Source organism: Silurus meridionalis, chromosome 6 (assembly GCF_014805685.1).
Source record: "Silurus meridionalis isolate SWU-2019-XX chromosome 6, ASM1480568v1, whole genome shotgun sequence".
Lineage (NCBI taxonomy): Eukaryota > Metazoa > Chordata > Actinopteri > Siluriformes > Siluridae > Silurus > Silurus meridionalis.
This window is the reverse complement of record NC_060889.1, coordinates 23,457,815-23,480,062: the sequence shown is the minus strand read 5'-3', so window position 1 is coordinate 23,480,062 and position 22,248 is coordinate 23,457,815. Positions and strand designations below refer to the sequence as shown.

The window sequence follows — 22,248 nt, the reverse complement described above, 5'->3', positions numbered from 1 at the left end:
TTTTTATTTTTTGTATTATTCATGTGCTGTTTCTGTATCAGCAAATCATGTCAGGATTCACAAATTCATTCTTTTATAAATAGTTTCTTCCTTTGTAGATGTTGCGATGTGTTGGAAAGCCAATAGGGTCAGTGTTAGAGCAGAATTTCATATATTCAATGCAGGTTAGTGATAGTCTATGCCTGAAGGAGTCGCTTGTAGTTTGTTGCCTGAAGGCACACGACGTTTAAATATTAAATAATTTAATAATCAGTGAGAATTTTGATGTTTGATTTTTGAACATTGCGTGTGTACACTCACCAGAGACACTCATCCTCTACTTCCTTCCTGTTTTGTTTTTGTATATACTTCAACATGTATGATAGAACAGAAGAAATACTCAAACCACGTGCACCTTTACGCACCATTACCCTGGTCTTAGCCATCATCGCATGTTTAGTTTAGAAGAATTCTTCATTTGGTTACTGAGAAATCTTCGTTCTTCAGTATTCTTCGTTTGAATGCCGTGCTGCCACTCACAGCTCCACATCTTATGGGAAGCGGCAGCTCAATGGATAATATGGTGAACCTTTGACTGTAAGGAAGATGGTAAATCCCACTATAACGAATGAGGCTTTTACTTGTCACATGTACATCACAGCAAAGTGAACGTCTTTTCCACAGATGTTAGGAAGCTGGGGGCAGACTGTAGGGTGAGCCGTGAAACAGCGCCCCTGGAGTACAGAGGGGTAAGGGTCTTACTCAAGAGCTTGAAAGTGGCATTTTGGTGATACTGGGATGTGAACCTTCGACCTTTTAATCAGTAACCAAGAGCCTTAACCCCTGACCTACCACTTCTCTTTCTTTTCTGTAAATGTAATATTGGTTGCACATGACCGCATAATTGGCTTATCATGGTCTGATATGGACACACATGCATGTGCAGATGAAACCAGGTGGAACCAAGCTGATGGTTGTTAGTTCCTCTCACAAGCCTGACTCTTACTGAAGCGTCCAAGGCTAAGACTTGGAGTGGTGTTGAGGCCAATTATCATCAATAGTAACAAATTCAATAACAAACTTAATACCAAGTAAAAGAACCAAACTAATTTCTAGGGTTTAGGTGTCAAAGACGACTTAAAAAATCCAGCCAGTTTCATAGAAGCCCCAAAAACCACAAGCAAAGCATCACAAAACCTCCCTAGGTTATGTACAGGAAAATGAATTTAGTAGTTTGTCTCATCGGTCTTCTGGTCCAAATCGTTCGTTTGTTGATCACGTGATTCCTATAGACAATATGCAGTTACACGTACATACTTTATATAAATTACTATTTTACACATAAGAGTGTATCTAGACGTGTTCGGGGATCTAATTTTTTTATTGTATAACATTTTATATTAATTCTAATCAAAGGACCGAAAGGACTCCAATCTCCATCACTACTATGATGGGCTCATTACTGCTTCAAGTCTGCTTGTTCTAATCCCACATCAATTCCCTTTTTGTATATACAGACCCCAAAAAGATATTTAATGCATGCCAAAAAACACACAAGAATGCAAAAGGATTTAAAATCACCAATAGTCATAGAATTATTGTAGGTTTTTATTTTCTTATTTCCTCCATTGCTGAACATTTGCAATATCAAGCAGCAGCAGCTGTGAAAACTCTTGATGCCACCTGTTGTGCAAGAAAAGTCCAGAAATGGGGAACACAATTAGTGTAGTTGTTGCCCCCCTGGCTGTAGTTGCACTGTTTTGCCAGCAGGGGGTACAAGGACCTAATGAAATCAACGGTCACCTGACGTCTGGGGTTCAGCTTGACCTACTTAACTGCTTTCGCCAGGACTGACTTGGTCACCCACACGCTCAGACACACGCTGCCTTACTTAAGCACACATTCACTTCCAAGCACACACACTTAACCTCTGGCCATGTATACACACACACACACACACACACACACACACACACACTATCAGTAAGTCCCCTGGCTCAGGCCTGGACAGGATCTGTTCTGCAGCTTTGTGTAGCAGAGCAGGAGCTCTAGTTAGTGTGCATTTGATTGATCGAAGTGACTGTAGCCGTTTTTAAGGCCCAGCTGTCAGTTCCCACTTTTCTTCCCTTTTTATTTGCTCTGTGCGGCGTACGCTGAGTGCCTCCTGGCAGCCATTCAGGTTCATAAAACAGGAATTAATAAGCGGTTCCATTTAGGAAGATGTTCACACGTAGTAAAGGTGAGGAAGAACCAGGCCCTTTAGATAACTTTAGATAACCAGCAGGAGGTTTTTTTACGCGTTTATTGCTGTTGTAAGCGGCATGCACGAGTCGGATTGACTGAATAAACACCTCGTTTCTTTGTGTAAACTCGGCAGAGTGACGGCTACCAGAGCAAACACTCTGCACGCTTTCTCTCGTTCCTGATGAACACCAGGCGTGGAAAATAACTACAAAGTATTTAGAAGAGATTGCACCCCATGCCTGAGGATACGGTTCTTCTCCAGGCTGATGCGACAAGCCTTTAATTGCATCATCTTCCTCAGTACAGGAGTCTTTGTTTCCTGATTTGCTGCTTAATCCAATTTGATGGGTTCTTAAAGTTCAACTAGAAACCATTTGATCACTTTCAGTAACTGCTTTATCCTGACCAGGGTCATGAAGGACAGTCTTAGGAATGTGACTTTCATTCCATCTGCTCTAGGGTTAGGGTTTGGAATTGCTCTATGATGGATACACACATGGAATGGGGCAAACTATCTTAGCTAGTCCATGTAGAGGCATGTTTTTTCTGAGGTAGGAGGAAACCAGGAAACATGGATAAAAACCACATTGAGATCAAGATTTAATAATGTGTTGGTCCCCCTTTTGCTACCAAAACACTTCTGACCCAATGAGCATGAACTTTTTCAGCAATTGTCTGTTGGATTGAACCATACAATCAGTCTTCGCTCCCCACATGCATCAATGAGGCTCTGCCACCCACAACCCTGTCGCTGGTTCACCACTGTTCCTTCCTTGGACCACTTTTAATAGATACTGACCACTACAGACTGGGAACAGCCCAGAAGTGCTGCAGTTTTGGAGACCAAGTTGTCTAGACGTCACAATTTGGCTCTCTTCAAACTCACTCAAATCCTTACGCTTGCCCATTTTTCCTGCTTCTAACATGTCAACTTTGAGGACAAAATGTTCGCTTGCTGCCGAATAAATAAATCCCACCCAATAACAGGTGCAACGATGAAGAGAAAATCTCGAGTCATAATGTTATGTCATAATTTCATGCCTTTATTTGTAAATTTATTGTTTTTTTCCTGATGGTTTCTGGCTCATGTTTAAACAAGTGTCAGAAAATCTTAAACAAAAAACAAAAATTCAATGAAACCATGAAAAATCTACTAACCTCATGATTATTAGTAAAACCAAAAGTCGTTTCCAAAAACTGTAATATATATTTCCAGGCTATAAATAATTATTAAAAGAAAATTTACATGAACCCATTTAACCCAAAGTACACTTGAAGCCTGATAGAACATGCAGCCATAACGTTCCACGGTCCAGTGGTTTCCCTGATTTCACACGGCTTAACTGATAAGGGCTTTCCGGATGTGAGGCAGGTGTACTAGAGCAGGAAGATTATTTCATTGCCCCATGCAGAGGCCCTTCAACTCTCCCAATCCGCAGTCTGATGTTCACCTTTATAACCTGAGAGTCGACTGTGGAAAAAAAGACAAATGTACACGTTGTAAACAAACCACTGTTGATTGGTTTGTTTCGTAAATCAGAATTGAACATTAAACAAGGCTTCTGTGACCTTCCTCACGGTCGTATGTCGTGAGGCAGTCATATGAGTTCATGAAGTTGATTCCATGTCCTCTTGATCAAAACCAGTGCGGGTCTCTGATGAACCCCTGGCCTGCCAACATCATGAAGGACACTTGAGCTGATGTTAAAAAGCGGCGATTTTGCAGCCTACTGATTATCTTGAATCGACTGTCAGAGAAATGTGAATGTACAGAGGAGGGCAAGTTGGAGCTCATTACAAGTTAGACGAGTTGAAACTTCATGGAAAAAAACAACTTTGTAGACTAGTCATTAGAACCTCTGGAGCGTCCGGATGCTGCTGTCGAGCGGAAAAGCAAACGCCTCTGGAACAGTACAAATTAGTATCTATAGTATATTATATTTACGACATTTGGCAGACATTCTTATCCAGAGTGACTTACATTTATCTCATTCTTACAACTGAGCACTTATGGGGTTAAGGGCCATGCGCAGGGGCCCAAGAGAGAGCTTTGTGTGGCTGGGATTTGAACTAAGAACCAAAGTCCAATGCTTTAACCATTGAACTACCACCTCCCCATAGTAAACACAGTAAAGTACGCCTCTGAATAGTACAAGTTTCAGTAACAGGATTATGGGAGATTTATACGTGTTTGGTAGTGTTAGGTTAGTGTTTGGTAGTGCTATACGAGCAGGTAGTGTTCACCCAAATTTAGTATAAAGAGAAAAGTCCAGTGTTTCGAATAAACACTTCTTTTGACTGTAGTGTGTTTAAATACTAGAAAGTAATTTCAAGAAACCCACTGATAATGGAGGCTTATGGACAGGGGTTAGGGGTTGCACTCTGGTTAAGACTTTGGATTTTGGACCAGAAGGTCATTCAATTCAATTCATTTTTATAGCGCTTTTACCAATGGACATTATCTCAAAGCAGCTTTTATGGAGATAAAACAGCAATTAAATAATGTATAATAAGCGTAAGTTTATCTATAATGAGCGAGCCAGCGGCGACTGTGGCAAGAAAAAACTCCCTGAGATGAAATGAGGAATAAAACGTTGATAGTAACCAGATTAAACACATCCTCATCTGGGTGGCACCAAATGTCCACTCATTACATTTCATCGTTGTTGAGGTGTGCAGTAATAGATGATTAAATGCAACCTGTGGTCCTGAGATATTGTAGTAGACCGTTAACATTAACTTTAACATTAACTTGTGCAATTAAAGTGCAAATCCAAATCTCTAAGCTCCATGAGTCGTGAGTTCAAATCCCCCGCCAAGTCAAGCCAAGCTGCCACTGCTGGGCCCTTAAGCAAGGCCCCTAACTCTTCTTCTAGAAAAAATAAGTACAGTAATTAATAATGGATACAGTTTTTAGTCTTAATTGAGAGAAGTGAACAGTTTTCCCCCTTTATTCATGCACTCAGACATTGTGCTGGCGTTAATCATTACCATTTTGTTGATGTAAATATAGTATATGTGGGTTTATTCACATTTCTGTTCTATTTCTGACCATGTTATCTGTAACATTTCATATATACTCTTTAGCCATAACCTTACCATTTTTCTCAGTTGCTTTGGAGCATTTCTTAGAAATCTTCTTCTTCTTCTTCTTTCGGCTGCTCCCATTAGGGGTCGCCACAGCGGATCATCCGTCTCCATACCCCCCTGTCCTCTACATCTGCCTCTTTCACACCAACTACCTGCATGTTTTCCCTCACCACATCCATAAACCTCCTGAGTTTCTTAGATCAGAAATGAATTTTTTAAAACCACTTGTTCAACATACACATCATGTAGTCACTTGTGCAGAACTTAAAAACAATTTATTTTAACAAATTGCGAATGCTTTGCGAATACATTATCAATTGTTTGTCATGTAGACATTAAAACATATTATCTTCCTTTCACCGAAAAACATCTCAGCATCATTAGATAAGTCATTGAATGCAAAAGGGTTAAACCAGTTGTTATAATCTGTGGAGTTTACATTTCTAATAAACTTTTTTTGGCTTGAATTGATGAACTGTGCAGATGAATCTTGAATGTCAGACAGCAAAACAATTACAATTTCTAAAAATGGATGAACAACCAGGAAACAAACGAACACTAGTACAGACAGTGGAAGTGTGAATCCTGTCCGGTGCATTTTCAATGATTGTAATCCAAACCGTAGTTTACATTGGGAAATACTGAAACCATGCGCTGTCATCCCGACAACAGGACGGACCATTTTGACGATCTTGTTTGCGACAAAAGAACTTCTGATGTCAAAGAAATGTTCACTGACACAAATACTTTCTTTTGAGAGATGAACTAAAGGTTTTGAGAAAAAGAAGAGGCTTTTGAAAGAGATCCATTGTGCGATGCTGTTTGTACATATTGTTGTGAAAAATGTACTTACTGGTTTGCAAATATTAGGAATAATTCAAGAAATGCTCCAAAGCAACTGAGCAAAAACTGTAAAACCACTGACAGGTGAAGCGATGGCACCTGCCAATGGGGATATAATAGTCATCGGGTGTACAAAGTTGACGTGTTGGAAGCAAGAAAAATTGGTGAAAATCATAGCTAGATGAGTGGCTCAGGGTATTTCTTAAACAGCATGTGATGTGGTGGTGTTCTGGATATGCAGTGGGTAGTACCTACACAAGTAGTCTAAAGATGGAAGCACCTTGTCAGAAGCTTGCTGTGTATGGGGCTGATGTAGCTACAGAGTGATCAGAGTGCCCATGCGCACCCCTGACCACCACCGAATGCAACTACAACAGGAACGTGAAGATCAGAACTGGATTGGAGCAAGTGTGAAATGAAGGGAAGATGTTGGGAATCCAGAGGGTTTCAGTCAGTACTGGAAGACCTTCTCATGTAGATGTGGTTGCTTAATGGTTAATATGTTCTTCTCAGAAGGTTGGAAGGCGTTTAACCCTCACTGGTTCAGTTGTATAAATAAATAGAGCTCTGGATAATGGTGTGTGCCAAATGCTGTGAATGTGCTAAATCATTCTATATGTCACTTGGTTCATTTAGCATTATATCTGAGGAAATAAAAGATCAGAGCACAGCTCCGGGCAATTAATTACTGATTTAATGCATACGCATACAAGTGAAGATTAATGGCAGAACTCTATACAGAAGTGATCAGATTTTCACAGCAACTTGTGTATACAAACTTCATAAGTAAACAAATAATCGTGGAAATAAATGTGTCTGTAAATAAAACATCAAATCACTGATTATTTATTTCAATATTATTGTAATGAATTATGTAATAAACATGACGTTTCCTCCTTCCTCTTCAAAAACATGCTGGTAAATAGATTATATGCTTCAATGCCCCTAGCTCTATGTGTGTGTGTGTGTGTGTGTGTGTGTGTGTGTGTGTGTGTGTGTGTGTGTGGTTACGGGATAGATGATGAGGTAGGTTCCAGGATAAACCAGTTACTGAAGATGAGTGAAAACACTGTTCTGACCAATCAGATGGGAGAATTAAGGTGTAGCTCCAGTCCTGAATACTGAACACCTTCACTGCTTTTCTGTTTCACACTGAGAGACTCAGAGACAGAGACACTGTCCCACTGAGGACAATACGGAGACAGGAAATGATGCTGCTTCACTATTATGAGCTCCGTGATTCATCAACTATGGCAATAAAAAAGGCAGTTATTTTTTTTTGTTTGTTCTCCACATTTCTCCACAGTTCTTTCTTTCTTTCTTTCTTTCTTTCTTTCTTTCTTTCTTTCTTTCTTTCTTTCTTTTTTTCTTTCCTTCCTTCCTTCCTTCCTTCATTCCTTCATTCCTTCCTTCTCTCTCTCTTGAAATATTTAATTGACACGATTGCTTACATACAATATTACCACAGCATAAATAAAATATAATAGACATCTATATAGACAACTGAATAGACAGACAGACAGACAGACAGACAGACAGACAGACAGACAGATAGATAGATAGATAGATAGATAGATAGATAGACAAGCAGATAGATAGATAGATAGATAGATAGATAGATAGATAAGCAAATAGATAGATAGATAGATAGATAGATAGATAGATAGATAGATAGATAGATAGATAAGCAAATAGATAGATAGATAGATAGATAGATAGATAGATAGATAGATAGATAGACAGACAGACAGACAGACAGATAGATAGATAGATAGACAAGCAAATAGATAGATAGATAGATAGATAGATAGATAGATAGATAGATAGATAGGTACGGTTTACAATAATTATTTAAAACAAATTAAAGTAAATAATCTCTCTCTCTCTCTCTCTCTCTCTCTCTCTCATTCCGCCTCTTCTGACTTGCGCGCGTGCACGAAAGGTCGCGTGCGTCTTTAACGGGAGGCGTTTCTCTGTGTGTGTGTGTGTGTGTGTGTGTGTGTGTGTGTGTGAGAGAGAGAAATTTCCGCTTCCTGCACCCACAAGCTCTCCGCACAGTGTCGCGCAAACACTCCCAACCAGGCAAACACACAGATATCCGCTGTAGCTCCTTTACCCCGCGTGTTGCGGTGTGTGTTCTCTCCGTGCAGGACGTGTTGTTGTTGGATCTGAACACAGAGTCACGGGCCCGGGTGTCGGAGCAGCATGTCGGAGCGCGGAGGAGGGCTGCCGAGGAGCGGAGGCGCGCTGTGTCCGTCTCCGCAGCCCTCCAAGCCGGTGGCCATAACCTCCAACCGGCCGGTACACATGAACCTGTACGCCACCTGGGAGGTGGACCGCTCCTCTCCGAGCTGCGTGCCCAGGTAAGGAGCTGCTTGACTGCGGCTGAGCGGCAGCGGGATCACCGCTGAATACAGCGTGCTGTGGGCTTTAGCTGGGTGATTGAGGTGCTGCAGTCCGCCCGTGTGTGTGTGTGTGTGTGTGTGTGTGTGTAGAGACAGGATCTGGCGGAAGCTTTGTAGCTTTGTAAAAAAGAAACATGAGTGCTGTTGGTTTCCCCCCATACTTCTGTAAAACAAAGAGATTCTCAGAGCTGTGTGTGTGTGTGTGTGTGTGTGTGTGTGTGTGGTAACAAACCACTGAATCTCCCATGCAAATGTAAACAAATAGGTAGCGTTACATTAAAGAGGAAAAGCTTCTGTAACGTTACACACACACACACACACACACGCACACACACACAGATTGCAGGAAACAGACATGCACGCAATAAGGGTGAATTCAAAACCATATGGGTTTATTCGACACTGTGTGTCCTTCAACACACACACACACACACACACACCCCAGACCGTGTTGTCATTTCAGGTGGTTACACTCGTGTGTTTATCGTCTACTGGTTAACGTTAGCGTGTGTGCGTGTGTGTGTGTGTGTGAGAGAGAAAGAGAGATGGTTTTGTGTCTCATGGGGACCCAGTGTCTCTACACAGAGAGAAATATCTGAGTTTGACCTTGTGTTTCAACCAACCAACACATGCTTCAAAATAACAAACAAATAAATTAAAATTAATAAAGCAGTGTTTATTTACCATGCACACTGAAACAGTTTTATATCGAATCAATTATTTCCACATTGTACATTTATATTAAAGACGTCCAAACGTTAACCAACCCAGAACGTGTTTTATATTTTAGATTTATATTTTAGATTTGTAGCTACAGTTATCTTTAACACACACTCCTCACACTCTCTCATTAGATTCAGTCACCTGGAATATTTTTTTACTTCGCAAGAGTCCATTTGTAACATTTCTTGCCTTCTTATGTGCTTTAGATCATCGGTTGTCTTGTGCAGAGGAAAGGGTGCGATTACAGCTACTGTACAAATCCATATTATGGCAAGAAACCCTCAGTTAAAGAAAGAGATAAGACAGGACGTCATTACTTAAAGAAACGAAAGTTAAGCAATCTGGAAAATCTCCACAACTTTAAATGCATCTATAAGTGCAGTCTCCAAAATCATCTGTCTTTCATGAGGACCCTCTGAGGAAACCAAGACTAAGAGCTACCTCTGCTGCACAGGATAAGTGTATTAGAATGATCAGTCTCAGAACCCCCCAATATACATAAATACCTTTCAGATTGTGTGTGTGTGTGTGTGTGTGTGTGTGTGTGTGTGTGTGTAAGAGAGCGAGAATATATATATATTCTAGAATATAGTATTCTAAATATAGAAACATAAGACTTAAATTGATGTAAAGTAATCTCTGGACTCGAACGGGTCGATGTTGCTCCTGTCCCAGGAAGCTCTGATTGAAAATGTACCGTCTCTGGAGAGTGTGTGTTTTCACCTGTGTGTAAACGTAGCTAATGAGTGAAAAGGGCTTTACGTAATGCTGTTTGTGGTCTTAGGTTTAGTTTCAGACATAGGATTAATTAAGTGTATTAAAAATCATGACTGGGACGGATAAGGATAGTGTGACGAACGTGTGTGTGTGTGTGTGTGTGTGTGTGTGTGTGTATAGAATAATATCCACAATAATCATTTCTGCTGGGGATGCTGTTGTGTAATTCAGTATTGGGTATTGTTGTTTATTGGGCTGTAGGGAGTTAGACGGATGCACTAGACTGCATTCATTGTCTCGCGTATTAATCCCGGTACGGTTTCAGTGATGGCCCTGAATAATTGATCGAGGTGTTTTGTTTTCAGACCCGGAACTCAGCTGAGCCTCTTAAACAGAGCTTAATACTGTTTAATAAGATACACACTACACTGTGTGTGTGTGTGTGTGTGTGTGTGTGTGTGTGTGTGTGTGTGTGTGTGGCGATAGAGACGCGGACATGAAGGAAACCCTTCGTTGGAACAATGTAGCAGGAGATCACGAGGAGAATATCGCAAATAGTTTTACCACACCGCTATTAAATTTATATTTTAACATTAAAGAAGCATAGAAAAGGGGTGCAGCTTCGGTACGGAGAAGTCTATTTGGCGGGTATGGAAGGAGTCTCCAGTGTCGGGGGGGTTTCGAGCACGTTCTGGTTCCTGCACTGAGCACATTCTGGTTCCTCTGATGCACTAATGAGAGAGAAGAAAGAAGACAGATTGTCTCGCAGATGTTCCGCAGCGTTAAATGTAAGCATAAACGGATAAAAAAAAAAATCATGAAATTAACGAGTAAATTAAAAAATGTTTGCTTACATAGCTTTGGCAAATATTTAATTCATTATTTGGCAACATAAGACGGGTTTCCTGTTTGTTAGAGAACACGGTGCGTATCTTCATGAAATCTTACGATGCACTGCAGGGTTTGTGTTTCCAATCCTTGTGGCCTTGAGCATGTGATACACTACTAGACCATGAATGTTTGAGTACTATGCTGTAACAGGCAAGTGTTTGGAGAAACAAGCATTCTGGACACCACACACACACACACACAAAGGACCTCTACATCCACATTAATGCAGCTGTATCTAAAAAACAGCAACCTTCTTTTCTGTTATAATTCACACTCCGTCTACTCTGGCGTTTTCAATTTCCTGGAAATCGCTCATCCACAGGGAAACGTCTGAAAACACTTCGGTCCCTAAAGTGTGTGCGAATGCAAGAAGCTCTGGTCTGAGTCAATTCCCATTAGGACTTTATTTTATTTCTTTTATTTTTCTGTCTCCTTGAATTGACGCAGCAATGTCAAGGAAAAGCACCGAGTTTTTAGACATTTAGACCAGGTGGAGTTCTGCATGTAACCCCAAATGATAAAATTGCAAAAGCAGGTGAAATGACGCCATTATGTTTATTTTATAGTTGGCGAGTCGCATGACTGACCCTCAATACCAAATACCCGTCATTGTCCTTTGAATATCTCAGTTTACTGGCGTTTTTGAATCTTCTCCCATTAGGGGCCACAGCGGATCATCCGTCTCCATACCACCCTGTCCTCTACATCTGCCTCTTTCAAACCAACTGGCTGTATGATCCTTCCTCACCACATCCATAAACCTCCTTCTTGGCCTTCCTCTTTTCCTACCTCCTGGTGGCTTCATCTTTCGCATTGTCCTACCGATATACCCCATGTCCCTCCTCTGCACACGTCCAAACCATCTCAATCGCCCCTCCTTCTCCTTGTCTCCAAAACGTCCTACATGCGCTCTCCCTCTAATAAACTCATTTCTAATCCTGTCCAACCTCGTCACTCCTAACGATAACATCAACATCTTCAGCTCTGCTACCTTCACCTCCTGTCTTTTACTCAATGCAAGTGTCTCTATACCATACAAAATACCAAGTCTCACCACAGTCCTATAAACGTTTCCTTTCACTCTTGCAGATACCTGTTTTTGAAAAGCTGATTTCATTTTTGTTGCACAAAAGAAGGTCATGGAAGGTCGAAAAATGTGTTTGCAATAACGTGGACGTAGCCTGACCGTCTCTAAACATGCGCTTGCTTCCCCTATTTGCTGTGTCGCTACATACACGCTGGCTGGACAGATATTACTGCGTGTAACACACAATACAATTGTATTAAGAAACCGTTCACTACTTCCCTATCAGCAATGATTCATAATCAGCCCCATTGTGCCAGGCGCAGTGGATCACATCAACAACACTCAATCACGAGGAACACAGCGGCGATGCAGGATTGCACTTGTACTAGGAATCCGAGCTCGGAATCGTTGATGGAAATGTGCTACACTTTAGACGTAGCTTTATTTTTCACCTGTAGAGATGTAGGTTTCCCCATGACGCTCCTAATGTCCACTTCAACAAGGAAATGCTGTGAGGGCAGGGACATCAGTCTGAAAATGCAAAGCAGGTCTCTGCTTATCTGCCGTAATTACCTTTTACGTAAATGACTTTCTAAAGAGGAGATGTTTAATATTAGGGATTGTAAGATTCACCGATTCTCATCTGTGCGTTGGCATTAAAGTTAACGATGGGATGCATCGGTTTTAAAAAGTGTTCATCGGTTCGTGTTTGAATCACGATGTATCATTTTGAACACATTTGCATTATTAAGAATCGATTTGTTTTTAAGTAATTTTTAGTAAATTTGTTATTTTAATTTTGAAAGTGACCAATAATTTGTGACATATTTTATATGGAGATTCATTTTTCCTCGCTAAACTGTTTCTCACTCGTGTTTCTTACAGCCTCACCGCTGCTACGTAAAAATGAGGTATCACAACACTAAGGAGACAAAGGCGTGTCCTGAGAGTCACAAAAATTACAGATTAACATGGCAGAGGTAGAGCCGCATCTTCCTGGAGACAGAAAATGAAAATAATTTTTTGTTGAGTTTTTGCACCACAAAAGCCTGTTTGCATTAGAAGTCAGAAAGCACTTAAGTAAATTGTTGATTTGCTGCCTGTCCAAATCAAAGGAATTATTATGGAATTGCATAGAATCATATGTTTTACCATTGCATCATATTGCACTGAATTGCATTCAATCCAAATCAGTTTGTACTGCATCATATTCAGGGTGAATCACATCGTATAGCCCATGTCACACACATCTATAAATTATCTTATCATTCACTATGCATCGAGATGCAAATCGGAAAGTTTGAGTTTGGTGAAGTCCGAGCTGCAAATCCGTATCACGTGATGATAAGTGATTGGTTGAACCTCGTGGCATGAACTCTCCAGACAGATCATATATTTTAATCTTGGCGTATGATGGCGTATCCGGTTGCCACCGTATTTGCAGCAGGTCTCTGACTAATCCTTGTGTGACTGCAGCCTTAGCCTGGATTTTCTAGAGATTTTTCAAAATTTTTTATTGATATTAGTTCAATTTTAATATTTATTTAATTTGTTTTAAATTATTGTTCATAGCAGCTCTACAGACATAAATACAATGTGAATATAACTTTTAGCATCATAAATTAGTCTTATAATATAAGTTTATCCCTAATGAGCGAGCCAGTGGCACCAAGGGCAGGAACAACCCAACTGAGCTGTTTATAGAAGTAACCTTTGTTCTCCCTCATAGAGATGTCATTCCAATTATTCGCAGAAGTCGCAGTTTCAACATGTGACTGAAGGCAGGTGATATTCACCCACAGCAGCCTGAACACCTTCATCCGGTTTCACACACCGTGGCAATGCTGTCGTTGCCGAGAGGTGCTACTGAGAGGTAGCTGGGTGGAGGGGTAGCTGGAGTGGGAGGGTTGCTGGGTGAAGGGGTAACTGGGAACCCAGGAGAGGTAGCTGGGTGGTGCCTGTATTTGAACTTGTGACCTTTCGATCAGAAGCCCAACGCCTTTAACCACATAGCTTCCCCTTCACTTCTCTGCACAAGAGACGCACAACTTTATCTTTTCATAGTATTTTTCTGTGTATCAGTCAGCACTAAAATCAAACTTATTGGACTTGTTCATAAATGAGTGTTTATTTGAACGATACTTGAATTGATCGAGTTTACTGCAAAAGTGAGACAGAAATCGACAAATCTACTGACGACATGAACTTTTTTGCAGCGCTTGTCCTGTTATTTATTATTACGCACCTTTTATATGTTATAATGTTCAGATTTCTTGCTATCCGGGACGACAATTATTATTATTATTATTATTATTGTTTGCTGTGTTTTTTTTTTTTTTTTTTTTTTACATGTAATTTGTTTGCAATGAATTTTCTATGTACTTGTTTATTTGTCTACTTCCCTATTTGGTTGTTTGTTCGTTTAATTGCATTATGATGGTTAAAAAAATGGTATTTTTAAAAGCACATTGTGTAATAATGTTCTCCGTTTTGTTATTGGCAAGACGTAAAAACAACCAAAACACACGAACATTACAGCGAATTAGTTTCCGTCCTGCATACGGCTCACGTTAAAAACGGCAATTATGGTGATATAGTTTTGTTCATCAGAGGCGTGTTTATGAGCTGTAAAAACATAATTAGTGCGATTGTTGGGAACGCGAGCCGTGCGACGCGCCTCATTTCCCTCCACGGACCTGCTGTGCTTTAATGTCGTCTGCCTTCGATCAATAAGTCAGCGGCTGAGCGCCGAGTTCATTGTTCTCGCTGCTGTGTGTGTGTGAGAGATGTGTGTGCGTGTGATGTGTGTTATCAGCGAATACTGATGAGGAGAGTATAAGACCTGCATCAGGTCACACACCCCGGCTGCTGATCTTCGGTGTTTGCATCTGTCCTGGAGATGAAGAATGTCGCATTGTTTGCTTGTGCCGTGTGTGTGTGTGTGTGTGTGTGTGTGTGTGTGTGTGTGTGTGTGTGTGTGTCCATTTCCCCAGGGTTTGATTGCACTAGAGGCAGATGAAAAGGAAAAAAAGAGAATGAGAAAGCGATGTATGTTCGATATTGTGTTTAGAGGATGAAAGAGAGGGATTGAAAGACGAAGAGAAGCGAAGGAGAGACAGAGACCGTTCACATCCAGCGCTGAAGGTTTTGCATGTCAGACACACAGTCACTATTACTCGAAATCAGCGCAAGCTGTGGTAATTCACAGGAAGTGGCTCAAGCATGCATGAGGAGAGAAAGCAGCAGCAGCAGCAGCACAGTGAGCGAGACGTATCGTTATTCAGACCCGCAGCAGGAACATCTTGCGAGAGAGAAAAAGAGTCGAGCGGCCTTGTCGCTATAAAGAAGAGCTAATTGGTACTGCAGGGTGGTGGTGAGGAGAAAAAAGCGAGACATCAGATTGATGCGGGCGTCCCGCTGCGAGCACAGCGCAATCCACACAAGGTCAGGTTTCGAAGCCGAGGCCTGAAATCTAGAACATGTACGAGAACTCGGGTGAGACTCCACCACAAACCTAAACCTGTGGCCCACACGCTGCATGTCTGCGAGATGGTTCACATTCTTATGCTTCTCTCACCGCCTTTCAAGAAGGTACGGGGAATTCCATCGGTCCGTTTCTCTTCGGGAAATTCTGAGCTCAGCAGGATGCCGCTGTTTGCGTTTATAATGAAATGGACTTCCAGTTTCGTTTTCATTTGCTTTGTTTTTTTTTTCTTCTAGCTCTTTCTTCCACGTTTCCCTCAAACGCATTTTCTGTCAGAATTTCCACCAGAATTCACTGAGAAACGTCAGACGCTCTCACAATGGAGCCTCGCGGGTTATTTTAATCCGTGTAGCGGCTCACCTAGAGGTTTTTAAAGAAGGGTGTGACGGCGTGTCAGTGTGTGTAGCTTTGGCTGATTAACGCTCCAAAGATCCACATTGGGATTTGAACCCTCAGTGGAAGTGGATGTGGGTGGTTTTTTTGGGCTCTTCTGTCCACACTGAAACACTGCCCCGAGTGGACGCATTGAAATGTGAATTGGATGAACGTGTTTTTCTGTCGTAACTGTGAATGCAGAAATCTGTGCTATTCAAAAATATTTGACCATGTGATGCAGTCATGTGACACTTTCAAGTAGGTAGGATGTTGTGCCATGGTTGTGCCTGCTATCCAGCTTAATCACCTCGGTATAGATGATTGTCACCTTTAAGAAGATGGAACGTTCACTAGGAAAGAATAGAAACATAAACAGGCGGCTGAAGGAAGACGATGCTTTTTCCTCAGGCATTTGTGGAGAACATTTCAGTGTAGACAGACACAGACAGACAGAGACACAGACAGACAGAGAGTTTTAAAAAAAGAAAATGCAGCTTCCAAGATTAGCTGTAGCTTAAAGCGCTACAATGCTGACCGGGCAGTTACTAATGATGCAATACAATACAGCACACAGCAACATGCTCATATTAGCAAACAGGTTCTTAGTTTGCCTCACACATCTAGCATCTGCCTGCTAACACACACCTGCAGGTAAATATACCACTACATTTTGGATTGTATTTGTGGAGATTTTTGGAGATTCATTAGTAAGTCTGGTGCTGACGTAGGTGAGGAGGCCTGGGGTGCAGTCAAAGCTCTAGAGCAGGAGATCTTCCATATCTTGTAACTCATGTGAAGCATATCTTCATGGAGATGGCTTCATGCATAGGGGCATCGTCATGCCGGAACAGGTTTTTGGACTCAAGTGAAGTGAAGATTTAATGCTGCCACATCTCTGTGGGGGGGAAAACCACACATGGCTGGAAAAGCCAGGTGTCCTAATACTTTTGGCCACACTAATAATTTCCAACTAATAATCTTTATAATTTACATAGCAGCTTTCTTGTCTTTTTTACTTTTAGTCTAGTACCAGATACATTTTGAGCAGCTTGTGTCAGCGCGCAGACACACACACACACACACACACACACACACACACACACTGAAGACTGAGGGTCAGTATTGTGGTGAAAAGTCTTTAGAAGGAAGAGTAGGGAGATGCACTACTAGCAAATTCCTGCATTTGTGTGCACCGCTTTTGTTTCTCAAGTGTGTGTGTGTGTGTGTGTGTGTGTGTGTGTGTGTGTGTGTGTGTGGTGGAGGCAGATATTGTCTTTACACACCCACACCTATGAACACTGCAGCTCTCAGAAAGTCTCAGTAAAGAACAAAGTTTCTGGATTAAGTGACAAATGAAACATGAATCACTGAGAGCGTGAGACCAAATGACCTCATCACATTGAAACACACACCACGTCACTGATTATATGTTTATTTTTTTCCTTTTTCTGTCAGGGTTTTTTTTTTTTTTTTGCGGGGGGGTTTTGTATGTCAGCATTTTATAAATAGCGTTTCTATTGAGTTTTTTTCACACCTTTACAGCATTTGCATAGACAGCTGTGTGGAAACCTCGCTACTGATTCACAGAAGCAGTGATAAGCACTTAGTAGTTGATCTAGATGATGATGATGATGATGGTGTGCCTCATTCCTTCAGCTAAAAACCCACCTGAAGCAGTTTGTACTGGATTCCACTCTTTAAGCAGGAAAGCAGCAAATGTGAGATATAAAGTTTCAGGACGTAGAACCCCGTCTTTAAAATTCTTTCCAGTATTCTTCCTCCATTACTTTTTTTTTTTTTTTTTTTTCCTCTGTCCTCCTCAGCGTTTTTGAAGAGTTGAGGTTTCATGTTTTATGGCACGCGAGCTTGTTTTTTTCCACCCTCACACGCCACACGCCTGACTTCCGTCTCCTCTGCTTTATTATTTAACTTTTCCATCCTCAAATCTGGACTTTGAGCTGAAGTCACGCAGGAGGTTCCTTCAGTAGTAAAAGATTGATGCGTCTTAAAGAGAATCGCATGCAAACGTTATTTTCATAATCGCTTCTTTTTGAAAATGGTTAGAAAAAACGAAATCTCGGATCTGTACCATTTTTGGCGCGTTACAAAAAGAAATTCCCCATATTCAACTTAGAAAAACACAAATTGTTCCTCAGATCAGAAATTATCTTTATTTTTTGCTAGCTTGTTAGCAAATGCTGAAAAGAAGGAGAGGACGAAACTAAAATAATCAATCATAGAAGAAGGGTATAAAATCCTGGCAGAAAGACTGGAAGAAAAACAATTTTAGGTGGAAGAAATGAAGAAAGACCAGGCTTAAATACTTAAATCAATGAAAAAAAAAGTTTGCTCCACCTCAACTTTGTGTCTTGAAATCGTGGAGATAAAAAAAAAGAAAAGTTAAAACCTTATTATTATTATTATTTTTATATAATAAATAAATATATATATATATATATATATATTTATTTATTTATTTTTTTTACATTTAATGACACTTGGAATTTCTGGCCTCCAACAAAAAACACAACAAAAACACCCCTCAACCCCCACAGACCCCAACTTCAAATTTCTTCTCAGAGGATTTTGCTTGTTGTTATTAAAAGACAAACATCCAGATGTTCACATTTTGGTCCCCCACTTCGTAGCTCAAACCCACTGAGTTCCCACTTCTCAGGAACTTGTCTTTCAAGCTTCAAACCGATCTCATCCCCTGCTCAGCTCCGTGTTCTCATTCAGTGGGTTTGATTTCTGTCCCAGAAAACTAAACCACGAGTATAAAAACCCGATATCAATTCACAGATTTCATGCCGGTTTCATGAGTCATATTTATTTTAATGCTCGCTTAAAGGAATCCAAAGTATCTTTCCACCAGATCTCGCAAAAACATTCCACACTACACCTTTTCTGTCTGAGAGCCTGTTAATCACACAATCTCAGAGAACACTGGTACAACTGTTTTTTTTTCTCGTTCAACAATCAGACAAAGAAAAAAAAAAAACCCGTTCTCACTGTTGACTTTCACAAAGTGAAAGTTCTTTTTCTTTGCCGCTCCATGTGTTTAACCAAGGTGCACTTCACACTTGGGTTTCAACATACTTCAGATAAAGTAAAAAAAAGTGGTTATGTGACTCTGCTGCTGCTGCACACCTCAGACTCATAAACTCCCCGAGCACAAATACAGACAGAAGATCTGAGCAGCGGCGAATAATAAACAGCGCAGATCACCGCCACAGCGCTGCTCAGAAACGTGCTGTTCCCCTGGCCAGTGCACCTTGATCCTTTTATTTAACTGGAAGAAAAAATTATTTAACTGGATTATTATTTCAGCGTATTAAACTGTGCGAGTGACCGTTAGAACCCAGGAGGTTTTATTTCCATGGTGAGTTTGTTATTAATCAGAAGATGTGAATAATTCAGTTAAACAGTGCAGATAGGACGCGTCCGTTTCAGCCACCGTAGTCGATCATAACCAAGTTGGAAAGACTTGTGCCAGTAAAAAGTAAGAAAGACAGTAAGAAAGAAAGACGATAGGAAGAAGGATAGTAAAAAGAAAGTCAGTAGAAAGTAAGAAAGTTAGTAAAATGTAAGAAAGACAAAAGAAAGAAGGACAGTAAAAAGTAAGAAAGACAGTAAAAAGTAAAAAAGACGAAAGAAAGTATAAAAAGTAAGAAAGACGAAAGAAAGAATGAAAAATATACAGTAGTCAGTAAAATGAAAGATAGAAAGACAGTAAAAAATAAAAAGGCAAAAGAAAATCAGTAAAAAGTAAGAAAGACGAAAGAAAATATTAACAGTATAAAGACAGTAAAAAGAAATAAAGACAAGAAAAAAAGATGGAAAATAAAATAAAGAAAATCAATAAAAAGAGCGTGAAAGGGAATGTACAATGGTGTGAATCAGAGGTTTTATTGGCAGGTAAAGTGAAGGCTTCAGTAAAGAGCAGTTTACACTACTAGGAATTTGTCTGGACTTCAGGTGCAAACATACACACAGATATGAAATGTGTACACAGTTTTAAATAAACTATAATAAATAAAATAAATACTGAATACAGAGGTGAGAGTTTGCATGAGAAGTAGTGCAGTTTAGAATATAAAAGTGACTCAGTGTGTTTTTGGAGGGGGGTTGGGGGGTCTTCTGGTGGGGGGTAAGTGGTGCACTGATCAGCAGTTTGACTGCAGTGGGGAAGAACCTGTTCTTGTGGCGTGACGTCCTGAAGGACCGGAAGATCTTGCCAGAGGGGAGGGAATGACAAAGTTAGTTTCCAGGATGAGAGTCAGGGTCTGCTGTAATCTTGACTTCATGTCTCCACGTCCTGGAGGGACATGAGACTGCATCCGATCACCTTCTCAGCAGAGCGGATGACACGCTGCAGCTCGGCCTTGAGGATGGATTCGATGATGGCAGTGTAGAAGTTCACCAACATATTCACAGGAAGGAGAAACTTCATCAGCTGCCACAGGAAATGCATCCTCCACTGAGCCTTCTGGGTGAGGGAGCTGATGTTCTGCTTCCTCTTGAGCTCCTGGGTGATGATTTATTCATCATTGAAAAGCTGCATGTTGTTTTTTACTCTGGTTATCATTGTGCAATATTTTTACACAGAACTGTAAGCGTAATCAGAATATCCAGTGTCAAATATATGGAGAATGAATATATACAATGGAAATTCCCTACATTCCTGGCATGTCCTGAGATCTTTATTTAACTGTCAATTCTTTATTGTTTGACTGCACTTGTGCTCTATTTGTATTGGATTGTCAATTCTATTCAATTCCACTTTCCTATTTTTTTAGTCATTCATTTGTTATTTTTATCTATTTATTAATTAATATTATATTATATCATGGACTAGTCATTAAAAGCATGGCACTGAATGTCTCTAGTTTTGTCCCGGACCTCAAATTTGCTAAGCAAATCAAATGGCGTTGGATTGTTCACATTACTACATTAGAGTTAGCAATGACATCATCAACACAGACACGGCAAACAATCCTTTTTCAGGAAATGACCTTTTGGCTGAAAGCGTGGACGCTGGTCGTGTAAAGATAAAATGGAGGCGGATTTCGGCAGGTGAACGTACAACTCGGCTAACTAGCGATAAAGATAGCGTGACTTTTTCGACATCCATTTGAGCGGTTTATAGATAAACGGGAAACGTTCACGTCTGAAATGTCACTTCCTCGATATATCGTTTGTTGTTGTTTGGAATCTTCAGCTTTGTTCTGCTTTTACATTATTAACAGTAAACTAACAATAGGACCAGAATTCTCTTGTAATGCTTCGCCCCGCTCTGTCTGTATTTTTTCTTCTGGTCTGTGTGGGAATATTTCCAGCTGCTTGACTCATGAAGCGGAGCCGATTACGCATCCAGCAGAGTGTCGGTCAGTATCGAACCCCTCGACATGCGAGTCTGTGAGTCAGCGAGCGAGAAGCGGGTGAGATCGACAGCGCGACCCGAACACGACGTGGCGGTTTTAATTCGCCTCAATTGCAGTCGGTCTGTGTATCGCTGAGGCTTCGAGGCGCTGACATTAATGCAGCGTGAGTCAGAGTCTTCGAGTGAACTAATAAATCCACACGTCTCCTGCACAGCGTCATGGCTCTTAAACATACTTTACCCATTTCCTGTGCATATCAATCCTGCCACAGCAAGTCCTGACCAGTTTACTGGAGTTCTCTTTCTCTGGTTAACTGCGTGTAGGATCAATCCAGGATTAGCATCGCAACCTAGCCGATGAACTGATTATACATTTTGGCACTGATCCAAACGCAGCCTCAAGGTCACACCAAGGTCGGATGTCTGAATTCGTTTTTCGTCCATGGCTCCATTCTAGTTCGAAGCGTATTTTAAGTGCGTTTCAGGGACGCGAGCGTGAGACGAGGTGGTGAACGATTTCTCGAGTCCTACTTGGTAACACAGAATAGAAAGAGGGTCAATAAAATGGCACATCCCTGAAAGTCTAGGAGAGGTCTGTTACTTCTTTATGGAGCAACATAATGGGAGACCTGAAGATGCTTTTTGAACATTTTGTTCAATATTTAGTCCCCATTTGCTGTTATAATATCCTCCACTCTTCTGTGAAGATATTCCACAAGATTTTGTAGAGACGTGAGATTTCTTTCATCTACAGGGGTGTTGGTGAAGTCAGGTACTGGTGAAGGTGAGGAGATCTGGGGTGTGGTCAGTGATTCATCCCAATTCATTCCATAGGTGTTCAGGAGGGATGAGATCAGAGCTCTTTAGCAGGCCACTTAAGAACTTCCCTTTCCAAACCATGTAAACCAGATCTTCAAAGAGCTCACTTTGTGCACAGGGGCACTGCCATGCTGGAACAGGTTTGGGTTTCCAAATTCGAGTGAATGGGAAATTTAATTAAAGTGCATCCAAAGACGTCCCAAAGGGGCAGGTGTCCCAATACTTTTGTCCATATAGTGTGTGTGTGTGTGTGTGTGTGTGTGTGTGT

The 22,248-nt window shown here is 40.9% G+C and overlaps 1 protein-coding gene across 1 annotated transcript in view; it reads left to right on the top strand.

Moving 5' to 3' along the window:
- The first annotated feature begins 8,152 nt into the window (after nucleotides 1-8,152).
- LOC124386905 (phosphofurin acidic cluster sorting protein 1-like) overlaps nucleotides 8,153-22,248 on the top strand; it is a 59,969-nt gene continuing 45,873 nt past the window's right edge. The window contains exon 1 of the mRNA XM_046850950.1: nucleotides 8,153-8,519. Within this exon, the coding sequence (XP_046706906.1) occupies nucleotides 8,362-8,519 (158 nt within the window). The 5' untranslated portion in view covers nucleotides 8,153-8,361. The remainder of the gene's footprint in view (nucleotides 8,520-22,248) is intronic.